The sequence below is a fragment of the Monodelphis domestica genome, chromosome 8, assembly GCF_027887165.1.
Source record: "Monodelphis domestica isolate mMonDom1 chromosome 8, mMonDom1.pri, whole genome shotgun sequence".
Classification (NCBI taxonomy): Eukaryota; Metazoa; Chordata; class Mammalia; order Didelphimorphia; family Didelphidae; genus Monodelphis; species Monodelphis domestica.
The window spans coordinates 75,697,803-75,721,034 of record NC_077234.1 but is presented as its reverse complement, the minus strand read 5'-3'; the positions used below and the strand labels follow the sequence as shown (position 1 = coordinate 75,721,034).

At 34.5% G+C, this 23,232-nt stretch overlaps 1 protein-coding gene across 1 annotated transcript in view; it reads right to left on the bottom strand.

The window, feature by feature from the left end:
- The window catches only part of BARD1 (BRCA1 associated RING domain 1), a 140,887-nt gene that overhangs the window by 97,950 nt on the left and 19,705 nt on the right, over positions 1–23,232 (bottom strand). The window contains exon 3 of the mRNA XM_007501787.3: positions 14,626–14,774. Coding sequence (XP_007501849.1) covers positions 14,626–14,774 — 149 coding nt within the window. The remainder of the gene's footprint in view (positions 1–14,625; positions 14,775–23,232) is intronic.

Sequence of the window (23,232 nt, the reverse complement as noted above, 5' to 3'; positions counted from 1 at the left end):
AAACAAAACTTTTTAAATCTTGGATTTTTATTAAAATACAATCCCCCCCCTTCCCGGAATGGGTTTTGAGAAACACCCAGTTCAGCTCAGGATGCATGGTTGAACTATGGGGTATATGAATCAATTATCAAAAGAGAAAAAAGAAACCAAAAACATAAAGAAAAAAATGGAAGAAAATTAAACTTTTGGGAGAAAGAAAAAAAATTCAAACTCGGAATCAAAATATCAAAATCTATGTATATAAAATTTTGTATAAACAAGAATAAATTCATAATAGGTCCTTGTATTAGGGTTTAATTTCCCACAAGTATGTAGGACAGAATGCAGTAATATTTCACTTATCCATTTGCAGCCAAGACTACAGAAAGTTGCCATACTATAAGAGAAAAAAGGACATGATTTTTTTGTGTGATAGGGAAGTGTCATTCCCTGGTCTGATTTTACCTTCATTCTCAGGGGCAGGGGGAGCCAGGATGATAGCCAAACTTGGGTACTTGTTTGTGAGTATTTCACAAAGAGTGTAGATACAAGGAAGTCCTACGTCTTAACATATGTCAAGTGTTGAAACCTCAAATCTCACCTAGGTTCAAGTCCTCTTGTATTGGCTTAGAAATTCCTCAATCCTAACTGGATTGGTTTCTTTCTTTTGACCTGTGTGCTCTTTTTGGCACTATTCAGGTTAAGTCTGTGCTCCTTTTTTGATCTCATTTCCTAGAATCAGACACAAACATTAATCACAGCCTTATAACATTTATCAATAAATGGCAGGTTCCACAGTCTAAAGCTTTTTGGATTTGCATTAATATCATTGTAAGTATATATATTTTACTTATATATATTACTGCAGAATAAAAAATAATGTTGATTGTATGTACCTTAAGTGCAAAAAATGAAAAAAGGGGGAAAAAATAAAATATTCTAATCAAAGTAAAAGAAAAACAATAATAAAATAGAATTCAAAAATTCAATGTGTTCCCCAAAATACAGTCAATCAGTCTCAATACTGGTGACATGTGCTTCAAATGCAAAAAAATCAAATACTATATGGCACAAGTAAAGTGCTACAAAATAGTACAGATCTATCAATAGGGAAGAAAAAAATGTTAAAAATGTGTATATTTTATAAATCACAGGGGTACTGTTTTCAAAAATCCATTTCTTCTATCTTCCTTCATCTTTGCTACTATGTGGAGGAGAGAGTGTAGTACAAAACTGAAAAGTGTTTTTTGTTCTCTTTTCCTTTTATCCACAAATTATTGCAATTTTTAAGTTGATTATGTTTTCATGATCCTTTTGGGGTAACTGTTTTCCCAATAGAATCACAGGGGGATATGTATAAATGGAGATTCTGAGCCTTTGGACTTCATCCCCCAGAATTCCCTTAGTATTTTCCAAAATTCCCTTTTCCTGCAACCCCGCATTTTGCATGATTGTATTTAAGTGGCTGTAACTCCTCCTGCTTCCTCTTTTTGGACCAACCTGCAACCAGGCTGAATTCAGGCAGTTCTTTTGCCCTAGTTGTTATTAATAAAACTTTTAAAATATAATAAGTACTTATTGATTATTAATTAAAAAACCCATACTTTTAGCTTTAAATATTATGATTATACCTATATCTAACCATTCATCTATCAATCCATCCATTCATCTTTTTATCTATCCATCTGTCCAACCATCCATCTATCCATCCATCTATCTGTATGTTACAAGTATGTGTTTATATGCATATATATATATATAAATTTATCATATAATTTATATGTGTATACACACATACATGATTAATAAGGCCTCTCGTGGAAGTCCTATGCAAACAGCTACTTATTTTGCAAGCTGGCTCTTATCAACAATGGAAAATGTAGACAATATTTAACGCATTGTGTTTTTGACTTTTTTTAGTTTTTCAAACTTGACTCTCTCTTAATCAGCTCATAATCGGAAAGGGCTTCTTCCCTTCCAATTAGTTTTTCAATCACTTGACAGTTCTCACTGCTGCTCCTCCCTCATCAGAATAGCATTTTCTCCTTTGATCCAAAGGACAACTCTAATAAAATTGATTAATGAAACTAAGAATGGACAGAGTTATAAGGAGACTTGGGTTCAAATACTCTCTCCATGCTATATAGCTATGCCACTGGCATAGTTATTGACTGTGACCTTGGATAAATCATTTTATCTCTCTAGGCCTTCAGTTCCTCAATTATTTAAAATAGAGATAGGGGAAACCTAAAGAGAACAATTTGGTCTGAATGACTAAGTTTCCCTTTTGGCCAAAATATTCTTTGATTTGCTGAAACCTAAATGTCTTCAACTTAAATATTCCTACCTCTGTGCCAAGAAGGGTAAAAAAGAAGCATTAACATTTTTAAATTTTAACATTTTAACAGTAACAGGCTTTAAAATAAACAAAGAAGGGGACAGCTAGGTGGCCCAGTGGATTGCGAGCCAGGCATAAAGACAGGAAATTCTGGGTTCAAATCTAGCCTCAGTCACTTCCTAGATGAGTTGACTTTGGGCAAGTCACTTAATTCCCATTGCCAAGTCCTTACCTCTTTTCTGCCTTAGAACCAATATAATTGTATTATACTTTGGTATATTATATTGGTATTATAATTGGTATTGGTATAATTGGTATTATAATCAATACCAATAGTATTGATTCTCAGATGGAAAGTAGAGTTAAAAAATAATAATAAACAAAGAGCACAATTGATTATAGTAATAATAGTAATTAATGACAGTCAACATGGCATAGTGCCTAGCACATGACACTAGCTTTGAGATCATAGGCAAGTCATTGAATTTCCTAGTATCTCAGGAACTCTTGATGCCATATAATTCTAGAACAGTTCCCAAACCATATCCCAATCCAGTTGGAGAAGTTTCAATACCAAGAATTCCTCACACTTTTGAAATCACAGTTCTTGACCCCAAACAACTACTTCTTACCTGTACCTAGTCCTTTAAAGGTTTACAAAGTGCTTTTGTTACAGTAAGATTATAAGCCTCTCAATTTAAAAGGAACCCAGGATCACAAATCTAGAAGTAGAAGGTACTTTAGAAGTCCTATAATGCAAGCTCTTTGTTTTACAAGTGATAAAAGTAAAAATGGTAATTCTTTGCCCAAGGTTACACACCAAGAATCAGAGGTTAGATCTGAAATCACAGATAGTGCTCTTTCCAGGGTGCCATATTGTCTTATCAAACACCATGTTCTTCTCTACAGAACTTACTGGAGAAGAGTGAATAATCTAATGAGCTAGGGCATGTACTGGGAAATTTGATACATCTCATCTTTTCAAACTGCTAATAACTTCATAGCGATAAAGTTGGGATCTATGATTTCATTCGGTATAAGGAACTCTCAAGAAAGACAACTTCCTCTACCAAAACAGGTTGGAGCTTTCTCTGCATTTTAAAGATTAAGGGTATGAAGGATGCCACTAAAGAGGTTCTGTGACTTCTCCAAAGGTCATAGAACCTGACTCTATCCTATACACCACAGTTCTTCCTTCTAGGAACCTGAATCATTCGCTTGGTTTTTGTAAGGCAAATAAAAGAGCTCACCTACAGCAGCTATCTGATTTTATGGACAAGGGGCTTTCATCAAAATTACTTATTTTAAAAAGGGTGGTATGTTTACAAGAAGACAATAGATCACAGTCCAACTGACTACATTACCTTTCCTGCCACAATTGATCTCTGCTCTAAGATCAGTGACAATGTCCATTTTCTAAATGAAGTCACGAAAAGCATGCTGTTTTTCAAACAGCTAAACATTTTTCTAATAAAAATTCCCTTAGGTTTATCAAAATCATATAATAATCACAAGCACCAGGCACTTTAAAAAGCTGGTATACATACCATGAGTCCAATTAAAATTTAATTCCCAAACATTTTTTAAGACTACTTAATTTGGGGGCTCAAAACCCTGAGCCTATACTTAGAAAAAAAAAATTACACTTCACTCTTCACCTCAGTAATAGTCTTCCAAAAATACACCTATAATCATTTTTCAATCAATAAGCATTTATTCAGTTTATACTTTGTGGTAAATATGGGGATACAAAAACAAAATAATCTCTGACCTCAAGAAGTTTATATTCTATCAGGAGAGACAAGGTTTAAATATCTAAGTACATACAGAAAAGTCATGCTTAGCAAGTAGGTCTTAGTTTCTCAGTCCCTGATCTAGAACAATACTCCCAGTTTTATGGATGAGCAGACTGAGGCCCAAGAAGTGATCTAAAGGTCACTTAGCTAGCTAGCAGGTAAGTCTAGAATCTCCTCCATGTCCTGGAAGAAATGCAAATACTTATGGTCTTAAGTGAAACCAGGTTGGAGCAATCTTCCTAATATTATAATGTACTTGTGTCTAATAATACTCTCAATGAAATAAAATCTTGGGCCATAGTTGCATAGCCACAAAACTATGAGTCTGAAAAAATAACCTAAGAACTTCATATTACCTAAAATAGCACAAGCTTATAGGAGTTCCTCTATAAATCTGCCAATGTGTGAGATAAAAAAGATAGAAATGACATGAGACATGGAGCTTTGTTAATCTGCTAGTTTGCAGCTGTTTTGGTATTCTGCCTGAAGAAACAGTTACATAATCAAATCAGATTTCTGGAAAAGTATCTTACTGACTGACTGACCTCTTCCCTTCTCCAAGTCTTGTATTATTCAGACATCTTCCCCTGTTTTCTACTCCATCAACTCAGTCTCTCATAAAAGAGATGGTCCTTGCCAAAGGAAACCCTTCAATATCCCCTCTTGACTTCTCCCTGAAGATTGGCCTCTCCATCATCCCTTTTCTCTTTTTTCTTTCTTCTGGCTCATTCTGTTGTCCGTGAACATAAATGTGTCTCCTCCATCCTTAAACAAACTCCCTTGAAGCTTCTACCCTCACTCGCCAGCATCCTCTCTTTCTCCACATTCCCGTAGCTAAGCTACTTAAGGAATCTATCCATAGTCAGGTGTGTCTGCTTTCTATCTTCTTCCTTTCTTTCAAACCCTCTGCAAGAAGGCTTCTGACTCCATCATTAAACTGAAACTGCCTTCTCCAAAGTTACCTAGGATTTCTTAATTGCTGTATCTAATCTTTATCCTTCTTGAACTCTCTATTAGCAACTGATGTTGTTCATCACCGATTCTCTCTAACTAGGTTTTCAAGACAAAACACTCTTGCTTCTTCTCCTGTCTGTCGGAATGCTCCATCTCCCTTGCTGAATCTCTCTGACAAAAATTCTTGGAAAGTTGCCTTTGAGTGCTGAAATGAAGTGGCCTGCCCAGTCACACAGTCAGAACAGAGGCAGCACTAGAGCTCAGGTCTGGCTCTCTGGCCAATAGATTTATGTATAATTATATGAAAAATGTCCTAAAAGTCTTAGGGCATTTAAACTCTGAAAGCTTCAAATTATACTAAGACTTTTGGGACACTGAATATATGTAAATATGTGTGTGTCTGTAAATGGGAATGTAGCTTTTTATGTAATATATTACAATATGAGTTAAAAGGTGATATAAGGGTGATATGATATATACAAAAGACAAATGCTGTGTCAGATATGATAAATGTGGCAGGATAGAATAAATATAAATGTGATATTTATCTGCTATATATGATGTCATATATAAATATGATAAAATCTACAGACATATGAAAATATAATTAGCAGAAGAGACTTCTTTCAAAGTCTTCTTGAAATGAGACATATAACCTCTGTGTAGGTGTGATTCTCCCCTCCCCATACACATACCATGGTTTGATTTCTGGGGTTTTGTCTTCAAATTTCACTTCTGTATTATATATTGCTGTATAAGAACCACAGGGGTATAAAGGATAGGGTCTATCTAGCTTGGGACTCAGGAATGCATCAATTAGCCAGTATTTTATTAAGTGCCTTCTCTATGCCCAGCATTGTTCTAGGTCCTGAGGATTCAAAAAAAGAACACTGCAGAGTCCTTGTACCCAAGACACTTAACAGTTATTTTGGGGAAGCGACACGGAGGACTGGAAAGGAAGAACTTCATGTAAAGGAATTAAGGGATTCTACCAAAAAGTCTTCATTTTAGGTTCTCTCTCTGACTGTCTCTCTGTCTCTGTCTCTTTCTGTCTCTCTGTCTCTCATTCATTCATTGAGCAGGGATTAGAGCTAGACCTTCACTGGTGATTTCATTAGGATCAGTGACTGCCAGTAAGGAAATACTCTCCCAATGCAGAAATTATTTTAATTTAGAGTCTTGGGCAATAGCCTAAGTTGTGGAGAAGTTAAGTGATTTACCCAGACCTCCCATCTCATAGGCAGGACCTGAACCCACATCTGCTTCATAGAATCCCTTACCTCCTTCATGTCTTGACTCAAATACCAACATCTACATCAGGGGTTTTAAACTTGGGGTTCATAAACTTATCTATGTAACACTTTGTTAACTATGTCAATATAGTTGGTTTCCTTTGTATTTTGTTTCATTTATTTAAAAATATTCTACTGGGAAAGGGGCTGTATGTTCTTTCACCAGATTCATTATTGATTCCAAGACCTATCCCATATGCACTATATCATATAGTGTCTCATAACAACATAAGGTACAGAAACAAAATTATCAAGACAAAAAAAAAACTAGAAATCAAAAATACAGGATGGGAATTGTAGCAAGGGAAGGTAAAAGTAGTAAGAGTATGATTGACAGGCCTGGATTCCTGGGTCAGGATTCCAAGTTGTTGAAAGGAGCAAGCTTCCAACTGGCAGTCTGGAACTGAAAGTGAAGCCTGTACGGTAAAGATCTGATTTCTCCAAGACACTCCTGGACAACTTGTAAGCAGCCTCTTTGAATTCCATCAAACAAGGGTAAGAGGAAATTCTTCATCCCCTCTGGTGGACAGAATGGAAACTTGGAGGAACTTCTCTTTCCTGGGATATCTAAGGACTCAGCTGGATTCCTGTACCTAACCCACCAAGGACTCTCTGTGTGTGAGAAATCTGGTTCCCTGTTGGGACTTACCCTTAGGAAACAAGTATTTAGTTTAGGGTGGTTAGATCATGGGTTTAATAACTGAGATAAGTCAGATACAAACCCCCTTCTCCTTATTCTCCCTTACCTTTCCTTTCTCTGTTAATAAATTCAATTTTATTTATATGTGATTCTTCCCTTGTGTATAACCTTCCTTTCCCCTTTCCTAAAAATCATAATAACAGGATGGAGGTGAGAGGATTGGGAATCACACATAAAACGGAATTTTGTGTCTAGGTTCCACAAATCCTTTCACCAATGATAAGGAGACTTTAGAAAAAATTTCTTTGGATAAAAATCTCCATTCTAAAGAGGTGGTGAAAACATGGAAAGTTCCCAGGATTATTTTAAAAGATGGAAAAAGGCAGATTTAGAATTATAAGAATGTAAGTTAACCTCTCAGTAATCATATATATATATGTATATACATACATAAAAAGCACACACAAAATCATATATAAAAACATATATACATATAAACAAAACATAAAATTATATATCTATTATATGTACAACAAAAGGCGCACAAAACATTTTAATATTATTTTATATTCTATATTATTATATTTATATTATATATGTATACATACATAGACAAAAAGCATATAAAGTTATATTCTATATGTATATACACTCAGGCATACAAAAAGTTACACCCACTAAAGGCATACAAAAAGTTCTTTATATATACATATATATATACAAAAAGCATACAAAGTTATATTCTACATGTATATATACACACACACATACAGGCACACAAAAAATTATACAGAAACAAGTATACAAAAATATATATGCATAAACACATAAAAGGCATAAAAAATCTATGTGTATAAAGATCTGCATAAAATCTACATATATATATATATACATATATATAAAACACACTTATATAATATGGCATTTATATAGTTCCTTAGGTTTATAAATATAATTTTCAAACAGAGAAAAACCTAATAATCTTAACACTGTAATACTTCTCTAAGTCCAGCAAGAAATATTTAAAACAGGCTTAATGAAACCTTCTGGTGACCCATAAAGACCTCAAGACCAGCTGTAGACTGGACAGAAATAGCAAAAACTTTTTTCCCCCAAGTTTGCTCTACCAGTGCCCAAGCAAAACTATTTAGAAGTGCACCAGTTTATGAGCAAATACTCATGCTATAATGTCATAAATTCATAATAATTTATCAAATGTGTCTCCATTCATTTAAGGCTTCTCCCTTTTCATAAAGTCAAAACAAAGTTTTAATACTGATGTGAAAAAGAAAACTGCTCTCCTTAAATGTACTCATTTCAGAATAGGCCATAAAATACTGAGAGACAGAGATGCATAGATAGCAAGGGAGCTACTTCTCCAAATTTTTCCTGTAATGCAATAACAAACTAGAGAGAAAGAGAGGCAATTAGAAAATGTGGCTTAGCTATCATTAATCTGCATCAAAGGGATATAACGATGTACATTGTGTGCCTTTCCAATTACTCTCCATTATGGGTTTCACAACAGAAGTTGAGAAATCTCTTTGACAAACTAGTCCCTTATTAAAAATCAAAGGGAAGCGCTTTGCTACCATCTGCGCAACATTAACGGCTTCACTAAAGAATGATTATTTTGTAAGTTAAGAAATATTCGGCTCTATTAAAACACACCCATGCACGCACGCACAACTATTCAAATACTCATCTTCAGCTATTATGGAACAGTGTCACAACATACATGAAACACTATGCCATTCATTAAAGCAAGATCCACCCCTCTTCCTATACTAGAAAATGGAGGGGAAAAAAGGGGAAAATTGCAATCTTATGAAGGCATAATCAAAGTTAATCTCTTTTACTGTCTCCCACCATTTACATAAGCTTAGAAGAAAACTGACCAACACCTGCAAGGTCTGATTTCAAACAAGGATAGGGAGCAAGCGAAAATGTTTTTATTTTCTAAAAAATAAAAAAACCTTTAAATTTAACACCATTAGTGAAAGATGCCAGCTTATGGTATAAAGAATAAGGTAAAATTATCCATAAATGGTTGTCAGGAAAATTTATGACAAACAATCTCTTCTCTTTAAAGTACACTGAACCGAGGAAAATCTGCTTGAGTATTTAGAAGCTCATTCTGGAAAGCATTACTATAAATCAGGCTCCTTTTTCTCTAGTCTGCCATATACTATGTCCATGATTTGACAAGTTCTTCCTAATTACCCACCTTAATTACAGTAATTATACATTTTATAGTAAATGCAAGTAATAAGGTTCATTTGGAAGATAAATTGTCAAATACAGGTTGTTTGGGGTTTTTGAGTTTTTTTATGCTGGTGAAAATGGGGGAGAAGTTTGACCATCCCCTTGGATTCATTCTGTATGTCTCATCTACATTTTGAGAGAGTGAGAGTGAGAGAAAGAGAGAGATAGACAGATGGAGGAAGGGAGGGAGAGAAAAAAGCATGAGAGGGAAAGAGAGAGAAAGAGAAAGAAAAAGAGAGAAAGAAAGAGAAAAAGAGTCTCAATCTTTACCCTTGAGTCCATCACCTACCACTTTGTCAAAAGGGAATAGCAGGCTATGAGTAGCAAAAGAAGCCTTAATATAGTAATCAATTCATCAGTGAGCATGTATTAAGAAGCTACAATCCATCAATAAGCATTTAATATATTCCAACTGTAACAATAAGGTAAAAACATATATTTTAATATATAACCAAATAATATTAGATATTATTAATTAGGTATAATTATGATATATTGCTAGAAATATCCATTTTATTATTAGATATTGGATGTTATTGGTTATTATTGCATATATTATCTAATTATAGATACAAAAATACACATATTTTTGGTTAATAGTCAAATAATAACCTAATTAGTTCTACTTAATTATACAGGTTTTGTTTTTCTTTCTTTTTTCATTTGGGTAGAGGAAAAAGTCAGACTTATTGTATATTAAAAAATACATAAAATTTAATTTTCAAATTCAGCTCTAACAATTCTAGAAGGTGCCCAAATGGTGAAGCATGAATTTATTTCATAAGAGATCTCACCAAGATAGGATAGATAACAATCTACCTTGATGGTGGCCATCTGAAAGAATAGAAAAATACTGAATGACTTTTGAAAATGAACTATTCCCTCCTACCAGATAAAGAAGGGGCAAACAACCAAGTTTCTGGGACCACCAGAGATCTTTCAACATCTGTTTTTCTCAACTTTTATAAAAGCAAAATTCCTCAGCTTCCTTCATGGGTGGTAAACCTCCAATAAGAAAACTTCCCTGCTGTTCACAATGGAGTACCTACAAAAGCTTGCTGGCAAATATGGCTGTCACTCCATTAAGGGTCATTTTATTTCACCTTAGATTTGGCAATTACTTTTGTCACAGTTAACAGATGCCATACTGTTGTGCTGCAATCAGTTAAATAGAAAGGACTGGAACAAAAAAAATAATACTGTTGAGTTTATAAAGTTAAGGACCAGAACCTCAGGCTACAATGGGGCCATTAATCAATGTAAGCTATGGGGAACAGAAAAAACAGTCACACACCACTTTTACCAACAAGAAATAATCCTGGCAACTCTTGCATCAAATCTCTGGTCCTCAAGAGGCTCAGAATGCTGTCTAAAATCTGGCCACAGATGACTGATGTGAGACAAGCACGGGATACCAAAGAAAAGGTTTCTAAATTCATAGATTCCCCAACACCTTCCCAGAATCTATTTATCTAAGGACCCCCATAAGGAGGATATTAGTAGAGTAAACACAAACATAGGCTACTACTTTTTCCTTACTTTTGTTTTTAATAAATCAGAGCTAGCAAGAAGAATAAGACATGGTCCAACCCAATCACTTTAGGATTCAGCTAAAGATACCTAAAACTCAGGTGAGTAAAGGAAACTGGCCCAAAGTTAGCCTCTCTAACTATAGAAGAAAAGCCAAATCTAAAATGTTGTTTCTAGAGAATTAGTTCTAGTTAATAGAGTAAATCATTTATTTTAAGATGTCATTGACCTACCATTTACTGCTTTCCATCATGAAACTATAATGCTTTGGGGCTAGTCCCAAGACATAATTTCTGTTGTTCTACCTGTGTTCTCTCCTCATCTAGGAATGGACAGAAGAATGCAACTTTATTTAAGGACATCAACTCTAGTATTTTAGAAAGAGAAAATCATAACACCAAGAGTTAAATCTCATTATTATATAAATCCATTTTTTAATAAATTTACTGATTTTTACCTTTTTTCCCTCTTCTTCCTCTTTTAAAAATCAGTCTTTCTGTCAAACAGTGAAAGATTTAGCATCTTTGATCAAACGATGACCAACAATGATTCCAGAGGATTAATGAGGAAAAATGCTATTCATCATCTGACAGATGATGTACTCAAAAGTTAAGATTGAGGGGTGTCTATGTGTTTACATATGTCTCTGATTTATATAAGTAGATGGATGGATAGATGAATGGATGAAATATAGATAGATCGATAGACCGATAGACCGATAGACCGTTAGATAGATAGATAGATAGATAGATAGATAGATAGATAGATAGACAGATAGAGACAAACAGAAAGACAAATAGATTGAGGGGTGTCTATGTGTTTACATATGTCTCTGATTTATATAAGTAGATGGATGGATAGATGAATGGATGAAAGATAGATAGATCGATAGATCGATAAACCGATAGACCGATAGACCGTTAGATAGATAGATAGATAGATAGATAGATAGATAGATAGATAGAGACAAACAGAAAGACAAATAGATTGAGGGGTGTCTATGTGTTTACATATGTCTCTGATTTATATAAGTAGATGGATGGATAGATGAATGGATGAAAGATAGATAGATCGATAGATCGATAGATCGATAGACCGATAGACCGATAGACCGTTAGATAGATAGATAGATAGATAGATAGATAGATAGATAGATAGATAGATAGATAGAGACAAACAGAAAGACAAATAGATGGATGGACAGATGGAAGGAAAGAGAGAGAAAGAGAGAGAAATCTCATACACTGAGTGTACCTTCGTCCCCTGGTAGAAAGGTCCCATTCTCTAAGACTGAGGGACAATATCATTTTCCAAAGTCATTCAGTATTCTTTCAGATGGCCAGTACCAAGGATATTAATACCCCTTATGAAATACATATGTATTTGTGTTTACATCCTAAGTCTATCAGAGTTGTTTGACAAAAACTATTTTTTATTTAAAAAAAGAAGAGAAACTAGCAAAATCAGTATTCAACATATCAAAAAAATTGATTTTGAAGTTTTTTCATTTATATACACATTATGTATAAATTTTTATGAATTTTTTGTGCATACACATATACTTTATAGACTCCTCTTTAGACCCCAAATACATATGTGTGTATATATATATATATACATGAATATATATATAATATGACATAGCTAATGTGGGAATTTGTTTTGTTGACTATAAATGTTTGTAATACAGGCTGTTTCTCATTTTAAGTAGGAGAGAAAGAAGACAGACTTTTGATTATTGAAAAAATAAAATTTAAGTAAAAAATTAAAGTTCAGGAGTAAACAGATAAGCAAGAAACTTTTAAATAGTAACATACTGAACTTATTACATATTTTTAAAAATTAATTTGTATTTTTCTATTTTTTAAATCACCATGGTTTTCCTCAGTATCTTTCCCCCTTGCCCTCCTCAAGAACCATCCCATATAAATACATTCTTTTTAAAGGAGCTAGCTGTGTTAGCTCCAGGAGCAGAGAGGGAAGAAGGAAGGGAGAAAGCATGAATCACATAACCATGGAAAAATATTCTAAAAAAAATATATAAAATAATGTGAAAAAATAAATACCAAAAAATAAATAAATAAAAGAGCAAGCTGTGTATTTTTAGTTTCATATATAATCTGTTTAACACCTTTTATCTTCCTACAAAAATGTTCAATATTTTAGTGTTTGTTAACATCAGCTTTGTTTATATCGGAGGAAACAGGAACATGGGAAAGTTTAGACAATATAAAACAAAAAATATAAATAACAATTAATTTTCTTAAAACTATCACATCACTATAGATAGCTACTTATATTACTAATGAGGAAATTTCCATTTAGACAATGATAGAGCCAACTAGGCTATAGGAGGGGAATATGAACTCAGATCCTCTCTCCAAACTGGAAAAACTTTTAAGTGACAAACTGTATGACTTTCAGAAAAATCAAAATTACTAAGTTCTAAGAGGGTCCTCACCACCGTCTTGGTCACCAGTGCTACATTTTTCAGTCCTAGCAACAACACACTTGAAGATGATTTACTTTTTAAAAGGTTCAAGAGAAATTCTGATCCATATCAGAAAAGGTGATAGTCATAGATTTTTAAAATACAAACAGGTCAATAATAGTTGACATTTAAAAGTTTCCAAAGCATTTGACAACCATCATTCATTTATTCCTGAGGAACAAAATATAAGGAAATTACTATGGATATAATTATCCTTAATTTGAAGATAAATAAACTGAGGATGAGAGAAGATGAAACCAGAGGATCAGGGGTTCAAATTTTCTATCTTTCATTTACTATCTCACTGTAGCTCTATGGGTCTCAATTTCCTCATCTTTCAAAAAAAAAAAAACAACCTAATGCTCTTATTGCCTGCACTGTCTATCCTCTAAAGAGCATTTCTGATCATCCAGAAGTAATTCTGGGTCTGATTACTTTAGTAGATGGCTTCAGAGGCTTCTTTCAGCTCAAGACCTGTAATTTCTAATCTACTGGTAATGATACTGAGGCTAACAAGTAATCCATGAGAGGACCAGGATTCAAACTCATATCCTCCAATACCACATTTTCCAATGTACCAAGTTATTTTGGCTGATAAATCTCCTGTTTTGCATCTGATAAAAACACAGGAATTTAAGAACAAAAGGTAACAGCAGCCTTCCCCTTCCACATCAAATCCCCATGGCAGGTGTCAATTTAGAAAAGGTTCTCACACAGAGAAAAGGAAGGAGAGCATTTTGGTTAATGAAAAAAAAAGAAAAAAAAACAAAGGTTCCAATATTCAATTACTGCAAAACTCAAATCACTTTACCTTCTTTTTACCCCTAATTAGTTCTCAAGAGAAAGAATATGAGGTATACATTTGGTTAATAAAACGAATTCTAAAAATGACTTGGGCCAAAAGCAACCACAATTTCATTAGGGGGAAAAAAGGACAATGAATGTTGAATTATTTTTCTCCTTCAAAATACACCAACCTAATCCATTCTGGACAATAGCAGTATCTAAAATCGTGTCAACTGTTTTTGTCCAAACCTGCTTAAAAATTTTAATGAAAGTAATGATGTATTGGGGGGTGGGGGGGGGGGACTTCCCATCCATAGTTTTATGATGTTTCAGGAGTCTAAATGTAGAATTCTAATGGTTCTTAAGTAAATCTCTAACTAGAATTTTATTTTGGGGGGAGGGGAGTGGAATAGGGGTACAGTGGGAGGGTAATGGTAGGGAGAGAAGATTCATTCACCATCCTTTGTGTGAGCCCTCCATGAAATCCAAACAATGTGGTCAATTAAATATAACAAGCCGGTTTTTACTGAGAGACCTTAAGTGGTCCTTCTCACCTGTACCAGTGGTGTTGTGTAACAGATTTCGAAGCCTGCTGCATAACTGGATCATGTTGTCTAACTGTCTGTTTATCTTCACATCCTGTATCCAGGCAGGTGTGTGACACACTGGACACTCCGTACCGATGCAGTCGCCCACGCACACACTTAAGAGAAAAAAAACCATTTCAAATCAGTCCCACATTGTAAGTCCAAAAGGGAAGAGGAACAAGATTTATTAGCCACTAGGACTTTTTTTTGGCATGTTTTAACTCCCCAGTGATGCCCACAATAATTCAGAATAGCCGGTCTTCAAAGTGAGGATCCCTGGGCCAGTGGGGGGCCATAGCATGATCCCAAGCAAGGGCTATGTGGGGAACCAGGGTCAACTTGGGAATATGGGTCACCTCTCCCCATTAATAACAAATCATGAGGCTGATAAGCCACCTTTCACATTTTCACCACCCCATATACACCCCGTTCCTTTAATAAAATTGTCCACAGACATATTAAAAAAAAAACAAACAGATAGCTCTATATATTTGTTACAAGGGTTTTGTTATTCTTTTACCATTCAATGAGCAAAATAAAAAGGAGAGAAAAAAAAACACTTGTTAATTGAAAAATAATATAAAATTATTATTTTTTTAAAAATAACTCAAGACTTAACCAGGATACTACATCAAACTACCCTAGGTTTTGCCTAATTATAGAAAAGTCACCATGAAGGTCAAACTCTTACCCCATGGCTTTTTGAAATTACTTGTTTAATTTGCTTTTATATTTCTAGTAGCTAGAATTTTAATTTCTTATTTGATTGGAATTACTTAAGTGAATAATATTATAAATAAAAATTTAAATTAACCTTCACGGATTGTGTAAGAGGGAATTCCAGGTAACCAAAGATTGAGAAGGGAAACAAAAAAAATTATCTTTTTTTAGAAAAAGAGTTTTTAATCATCCACATATTTTAATCTAGTAACCTGTTGAATGCAAGATCTACACTCTGAAGAGAGCCTCAGATGAATTCAGCTGAGCATAATAAAATCAATCAGTTAAAGATTAATAAACATTTATGAAGCCAAGCAATCTGGGAATACAAAAAGGGACAAAAGGCAATCCCTGTCGTTAAAAAGTTTACAATTTAACTGTGAAGACAAAATGTAAAAAAATAGGTGCATATGAGAGCTCTATAAAGAATAAAATAGTCCCTACACTCAAGGAGTTTACAGGGATAAGACACAAATCTGGGTAAAGTCCTGTGGATAGTCATGAAAGCTATGTGAGGTTAAAGAGAAGAAAGTCATTACCGACTGGAGGGGGGGGGTGGAGGAGGGAAATCAAAGAAGGCTTCATAGAGGAGGAAAAAAGGTAGAGCTAAGCTTTTAGCTCAGGGTGCAACACATAATATGAAAGTAATCAAGCTTCAATGAGGCAGTGATAAAGATGTAACTCTGAAGCCACCTGTGTGTATTTAAAGTTTTACTAGAATGGATTCAAGGCTGAATCAATATTTCCCCTGGAACAAAACTACAGCTGTTATACACATTGAGAGCAGAGAAGTTGAAAAGGGCGAGTTCTTGAAAAATGACAGCCGGGTAATTTTGCCACAGTCACAAGAAAATTTTATGACTATCATAAAGGTGGTTTCAAGGGACCTGGGCAGCTTTTGAATCACTGACCTTCAGGTCTTATGCCTGTCACTGGCTCCTGTGACTTCCATTTCCTCAGTCTATATTGGGGGCGTTATTTAGTATTGATATTGTTTAAAGTTTTATTTGGATGAATGATTTGCACCAAGACTAACCCATGTTCGTGAAATTGAACTCAACAAGAACTTATTAAGCCATGGTCAAAATGGCACCAGCCCCTTGTGAAACAGACAAGAGTCCTTCCATTTCACTGGAAGGGATCCATCACATAGAGAAAGAAGCAAATATAGGAAGAAGAGAACACTATTGATTAGGAAGACAGAAGAACTTTATATAGATGGGTGGTTCCCATTTCAAGAAAGGTTCCAGAATGGTCCAGAGGATTCATGCTAAAAACTCTTTCATGATGCCTTAAGTAGAAGTAATATTGATATTAAACTATCCTGTGGGCTCACATATTTTGTTGTTGTTGCTATTATTGAAAGGGCTCTGTGGAATTAAAAACACTGGAAATCAACGATATAGTCGATGGCCCTAGAGCTAAGCCTTTAGAGATTCGGAGGCAAGATGGGCAGGGGTGATAATGTATTCTAGGCATGAAGGCAGAAAATAGTAAGTTGGGACACTGAATTTGGGGAACAGAGATCGATTTGGTCATCTGCTAGACACAAGAGTGCATAAAAGAGAGTAATATGTAATAAATCTAGAAATACAGGCTGGAGGTAGGCTATTGAGAGCTTTAACTGCCAAGTTGGAGTCACCCCTTAAGAGCTAATAGGAATGTGGAATGCAGTGTTTGTAAAAGTACAAAAATCCTCAAACCTGGGCACCATAGATCAGGGCTCCTAGCAAACCATCTCTTACTACTTCCAATGACCCTATGTACCACTACTAGATTTATTTTGCTTATCTGGTATTTATCTTCCATGACATCCCTCAGCACCTTCATCTCTAGCATAGAAATGACCCTTAGAATTTAAGGTTAGGAATAGACTTTAAGATCATGTAGAAATTAATTAAATAAAATATTTCAATTAAAAAAACAAAACCATGTAGAACACCCAACTTCTCATCTATAATATAGAAAGGTTTATTTCACAGCCTTTTTTTCCCATTCTTTATATATTTGCTGTGATAGAATCATAGGATCACAGGCTCTGAGCTGAAAGGACTTCAAAAGTCACCTAGTTGAATCCCCTCATTCTTCAGATGAGACAAGAGATGTTAAAATGACCAAGCAAAGTGATACAGGAAATGCCAGAGGAGGGATGTGAGCCCTGTGACTGTCTGTAAGTATAACCCTGGCTTTCCCCAATGACAAGGTAGTAACTGTTACAGACAGTTTTCTAGGTAGATACCTTTAGGTATTGAAAATTTTTTTTTCACTTTTTAAAAAAATTTTTCTAAATCATGTTACTGTTGTTGAGTTGTTTCAATTTTATCTGCCTCTTCAGGGTTTTCTTGGAAAAAAATACTGGATCTGTTTGCCATTTCCTTCTCCAGCCCCTTTTACAAATGAGGAAACTGAGGCACGGGGTCACACAACTAGTATATGTCTGAGGCCAGACTTGATCTTAGGTCTTCCTGGCTCCAGTCCCAGTACTCTATCCACTGAACCACCTAACTGCCTATTTATCTAGTTATTCATAAGTAAATGTCTCACTCACTAAAAAGTATACTCTAGTCACTGATAAAAAGGAAGTCCCCTATATACATCAAAATAGTTATAGCAGAACTTTTCAGGGTAGCAAAGGAGTATCTATCTAATTTGGGGAATAGTTAAAACAAATTGTGGTACATGAATGTAATGGAAATCTACCACACTTCAGGAAATGCTAAACATGACAAATATAAGAGAAGCTTGGAAAAAGTTACATGAACAGATTACAGAGCCAAGTAAGCAAAAGACTGAAATACCACAATGTAAATAGAAAGAATCACCACCATAAAACTATCAAAAGTAATATTGCTGGGGGTGGGGGGGACTGGGTAGCTCAGTAGATTGAGAGCCAGGCTAGAAATGGGAGGTCCTAGGTTCAAATCTGGTCTCAGATACTTCCCAGCTATGTGACCCTGGGCAAGTCACTTAATTCCCATTGCCTAGCCCTTACCACTCTTCTCCCTTGGAGCCAATACACAGTATTGATTTCAAGATGGAAAGTAAGGGTTTAAAAAAAATATTGCCAAATTATAAAGAATGAGGATAGCCTAAAGAAGGTATAAGAAAACATCATCCCCCATTCCTCTGCAGAGGTATAAATTTGCATATTTTCAGATTATTTTTTGTTGTATCAATTTCGCAATTTTTCTTTTTCAGAATCTTCTTTTTTCTTTTAAAAAAATTCTTTACTGAATGTTATCCACCTCCAGATAAAGAACTGTTGGAATCAGAATGCAGATCAAAGCATACAATTTTTCACTTTCATTTGTATTTTTATTTTGGGGTTCTGACTATATATGATTATTCTCTTACAACAATGGACAATATGGAAATATGCTTTACGTGATAATAGATGTATAGCCCAGATCAAATTGCTTACCTCCTCCAGGAGGGGGGAGAGAAGGGAGAGGAAGAGACAATTTGGATCTTGTAACTTCAGGAAATATTATGCAGAAAATCATTATTACATGTAATTGGGAAAATAAAATATATTTTTTAAAAAATTCTTTGCTATAAGGGGTGGAAGAGAAGAATTGGAAGAGGAACATAGGAAAATATAGGCAGCATACAATAAAATTATGAATAGTTATCAAAAAAGAAAAGGACTGTAACATTTTTGGTCTATTTCTTTTTATTCCCAGCACTTATAACATGATGTCCAGCACATAAGACCTTAATAAATACATAAAACTTGCTGACAGCAACTTCTTACTACTTGAAATGAAACATTTATTACTTGTTAATATTTTTAGGTCATCACTATGTATATCTATTATTGTATTGTGCTGTGTAGACAGACTGTCTGACATGGAGATGGATGTATATAGACCCAAAGAGTTGGCCTGGAAATTATCTTCCTTGGTTTGGGGTCCTTTGCCTTTTTCTTATAAAAGTAAAAAACTGGCATCAATGTGATTTTCGGCCAAGGCCTTATAACAAGGCAGACTTCCTACAAATTATTTATTGAATAAAAAATTGCCTCTTCCCATCTTCTTACACCAATCCCCAAGAAAACACATTATTTATTGCTCAGGTAAATATCTTTTCCCTTTTCAACAACAGTCTTAACATAATCCACCATGCTTACATCACTAACAACACAAGGTAACTCCTGGTCAGCTTGCAAATAGTCTTTATTTCACTGGCACTGTTGTGTTAAAAATTGTGAAAGAAATATGTAATCCTTATCACTTCAACAGTTTAAACAAGAATACTTTGGAAAAGACTGATTCCAAACCTTGAAAATGTCTTTACCATCGAACAGATGCACTTGTTGGGGGTTCATAGCACCCTTGGGACAATAGAACCTCTCACAATGTTGGAGGTTGACTGCATGTCTATTTTTTTTTTACATTTGCTGAATTTTTTGTCTCTTCTTTATATTTAATTATTTTTTCTTTTATAAAAAGAGGTGACATAGAAAGAAAGGGGAAAAAAAGAGAAATTCTAAGAGAAACTCTTAATTTGGAGTCTATGAACTCAAGGTTTTTTGTTTTTAAACTTGTTAATAATGTTATTTCTATATAATTGGTTTCTTTTGTAAATCAGCAAATTTTATTTTATCCATTTAAAACAATATTCTGTGGAGGTATCAATAGGATTCACAAGACTGCCAATGACTTGTGTCCATGACACAAAAAAGGGTTAGGGATCTCTGAAATAGGCAATACAAATAATAGCCTATTATTTTAAAAAGAAATTGACATGAGGTAAGTCAAACAGGATTTTTGGCAATTAAAACAAAATCATTCTAAACAGAAAAGCACCTTTAATGATACTGAACATCTTATACATTGTTTACATGTCGAATCAACTTGCTCATAAAAATTTCCAATAATATTCATTTTCTGAATAGTATCTTAATCTAGACTACAAACTGAATCAAAAGTAATCTGGGGGAAGGAGAGAGAAATTGGGCGGGGGGAAGAGGGGGAGAGAGAAGGCCTAATGAGAACCACAAATATCTACCAAAAAATTGTTTTATTATTTGTATATAGCAAGCCTAGAGTCTGATATGTTTCACTGAAGCTACAGAAAGGAAATCAGGAATAACACTCGGTTTATCCACACATTTAGCTTGCAGGCTCTTACAGCAGAGGTGAGTATGTAACCCCTAAGACTTCTACCAGAGGATTTACCCCTTTTGTTACAAAAGTCTATAGCATCTGCAACATGCACAATAGTCCATCTATCTTCATTCTGTACAGATCCAAGGATGCAGGATTAGTTGGCACCAGCGATGGTGGAATTTGGCAGGTCTCCCCAAAAAAGGCCGATCTCAACGGCATTGTAAAACTGCTCAGGAGAGTTCTCTGAAAATGCTGCAAAATTATGTATAGCATGAGCATATACTGTCCCGTTTACCACCATCCATATTCTGCCTTCCAGTACAGTTTGAAATGACAAAGGTAGACTTCAGAAAACATGCTGTGCAATCAAGAGCATTTGCTCATCAAGGCCTTTTGTCTTTTGAATTATCATTGGCTACTTCCTGATCTGTTTCCTGAGTGTCATTCACATCAGACACTGTAGGTACTCTAAACTCCGATGGATAAGCTGGAGGCTTGTAACAAAAAACACACTGAAGAGCAGCTGATATAGAAGATTCCAAATATATAAAATTTAAATATATATTTAAAAAATACATATTGCTCAGAAGACGGACCCCAACTGTATAATATTTATGATGTATATTAAAAATAATATATATGCTGCTCCACAGTTTAGAGGATTCCAAATATGTAGTATTTATAATATATATTTAAAATACATATAAACTACTCAGCAGACATAAAGGATTCCAAATAGATATTTATAATGTACATTAAAAATAATACATATACACTACTCAGAAGATATAGAGATATAGAGAATTCCAAATATATATATTTGAAATATATATTAAAAATAATACGCATATACTGCTCAGCATACATAGAGGATCCCAAATATATAATACATATTAAAAATAATATATACATTATTCCAAAGATGGAGAAAATTCCAAATATATTTTATTTATAATTTATATTAAAAATAATACATATACACTGCTCAGCAGATGGAGAAGATTCCAAAGGGATAAAGAATCTGAGCAGTGGCCTTGAGTCTCAATCTCATACAAAACAATGAACTGGAAGTCGTAGTGATCTACCAGCATGCCTTATATAGTGTTTACATGTTAAAACAACTTGCTCATAAAAATCTTCAATAATATTTCTTATTATGTGCTTAGTAAGCAAGGACAGAAAAAAAGAGGAGCTCTGCAGAGGTTTTAGGGTCAAAAGACCTGCATGGTCTCATGTTTTGGCTCTCATACTTAAAACTTTGACCTACTGCTGAGTGCTGATAATTTCTTTGTAAATTCCAGAGCATAAGTGAATGTGGGTCCTTCTTAAGTATTTTTTAAAGAATTCTAGAGCACAAATGAGTGTCGATCTTAAGTCTTATCTTCTTTGTGAATTCTAGAGGACAAGTAAATGAGATTTCTTAAATCTTTTTGTGAATTCTAGAGCACAACTAAATATAGGGATTAAGTCTTACTTTGCAAATTCTAGAGCACAAGTAAATGTGGGTCTTATTTTCTATGTGAATTCCAGAGTATAAATGAGCATGGTTCTTTCTTATTCTTATTAAAATGAGCAGAACTTTTCTAAGCTTCTAACCTGTGCTATTCACTCATTCAAACAATGATGAAACAGCTATTATTTTTGTCAGGCACCAAGCTAGGTCCTCACATTACAAGTACAGAGAATGAGAGCCTATACTCTCAAGGAGCCATATAAAAGTATAAATGGAATAAACACCAAATAAATAATAAAATAATTAACTAGCAGTTGAGATGAAGGATCAAGGGAAAAGAAAAGGTCTCATGTACAAAGTAGTGCCTGAATGTGCCTCATTAGATGACAAATATGCTACATCAACAAAAAGCTATTGTAGGATTTTGTTTATTATAAGGACAATAATTCCTGGGTTTTTGGGGTTTTTTTTAGCATTCTAAAGTTTCCCAGCCCTTCCTCACAACTCCGTGAGATAAGGAGCATAAAAATTATCACTCCAAGTTTACAGGTGAGGAAACTAAGGCACATAAAAATGAACTGATTTGCCTACGGTGACGCATTAGCTAGAAGGTATTGGAGTCGTAATTTACACCCAATCCTTCCTCTATGTAGCCTTCCCACTCTCACAGACAACACAGAGATGGAGTTTAAGTGCTGTAATCAGGCTCTAACAAAATTTAATCATTTGAATAACTGTTATTGCTCATGTGATCATTAGATATAAATGGTAAGAGATTCATATCAATTATCACACATTCCTTTTTCACAGCCAAACCTAGTTTTCAGTTTTTTATTTCCTAGCATCATTGGACAGTCCCTATAAATAGCACTAGTCAGCAGTTTTCCCTTGTATCATTATTTTCTATGACACTTAGCACAAGTGCCTGGCACATAGTATGCACTTAATAAATGTTGGATGATTGAATGACTTCAATCTCCTTCACACACATTAAACTGTATATTTAAACACTAAAACACAAAGAGCCTCCTGAACCTGACCTCTAAAATCTCTGGATTCTGCTCAAATCACCTGAGCTTAGATGAGTCTTCTACTTTATTCCTCCCCTACCAACACCTGGCTCCCAGGGATACCCCTAAAATCTTCATGGGAAAAAGGCTTAAACTGCCCTAGAGCTAGATTTCTCCTTTGCTCCCAATTCAAACAATATCCAGGGACTCTTAACCTTTCTTTTTGTGTGTCATGAATTCCTCTGACAGTCTAGTGAAGCTCATGGACTTTTTCAGTGTC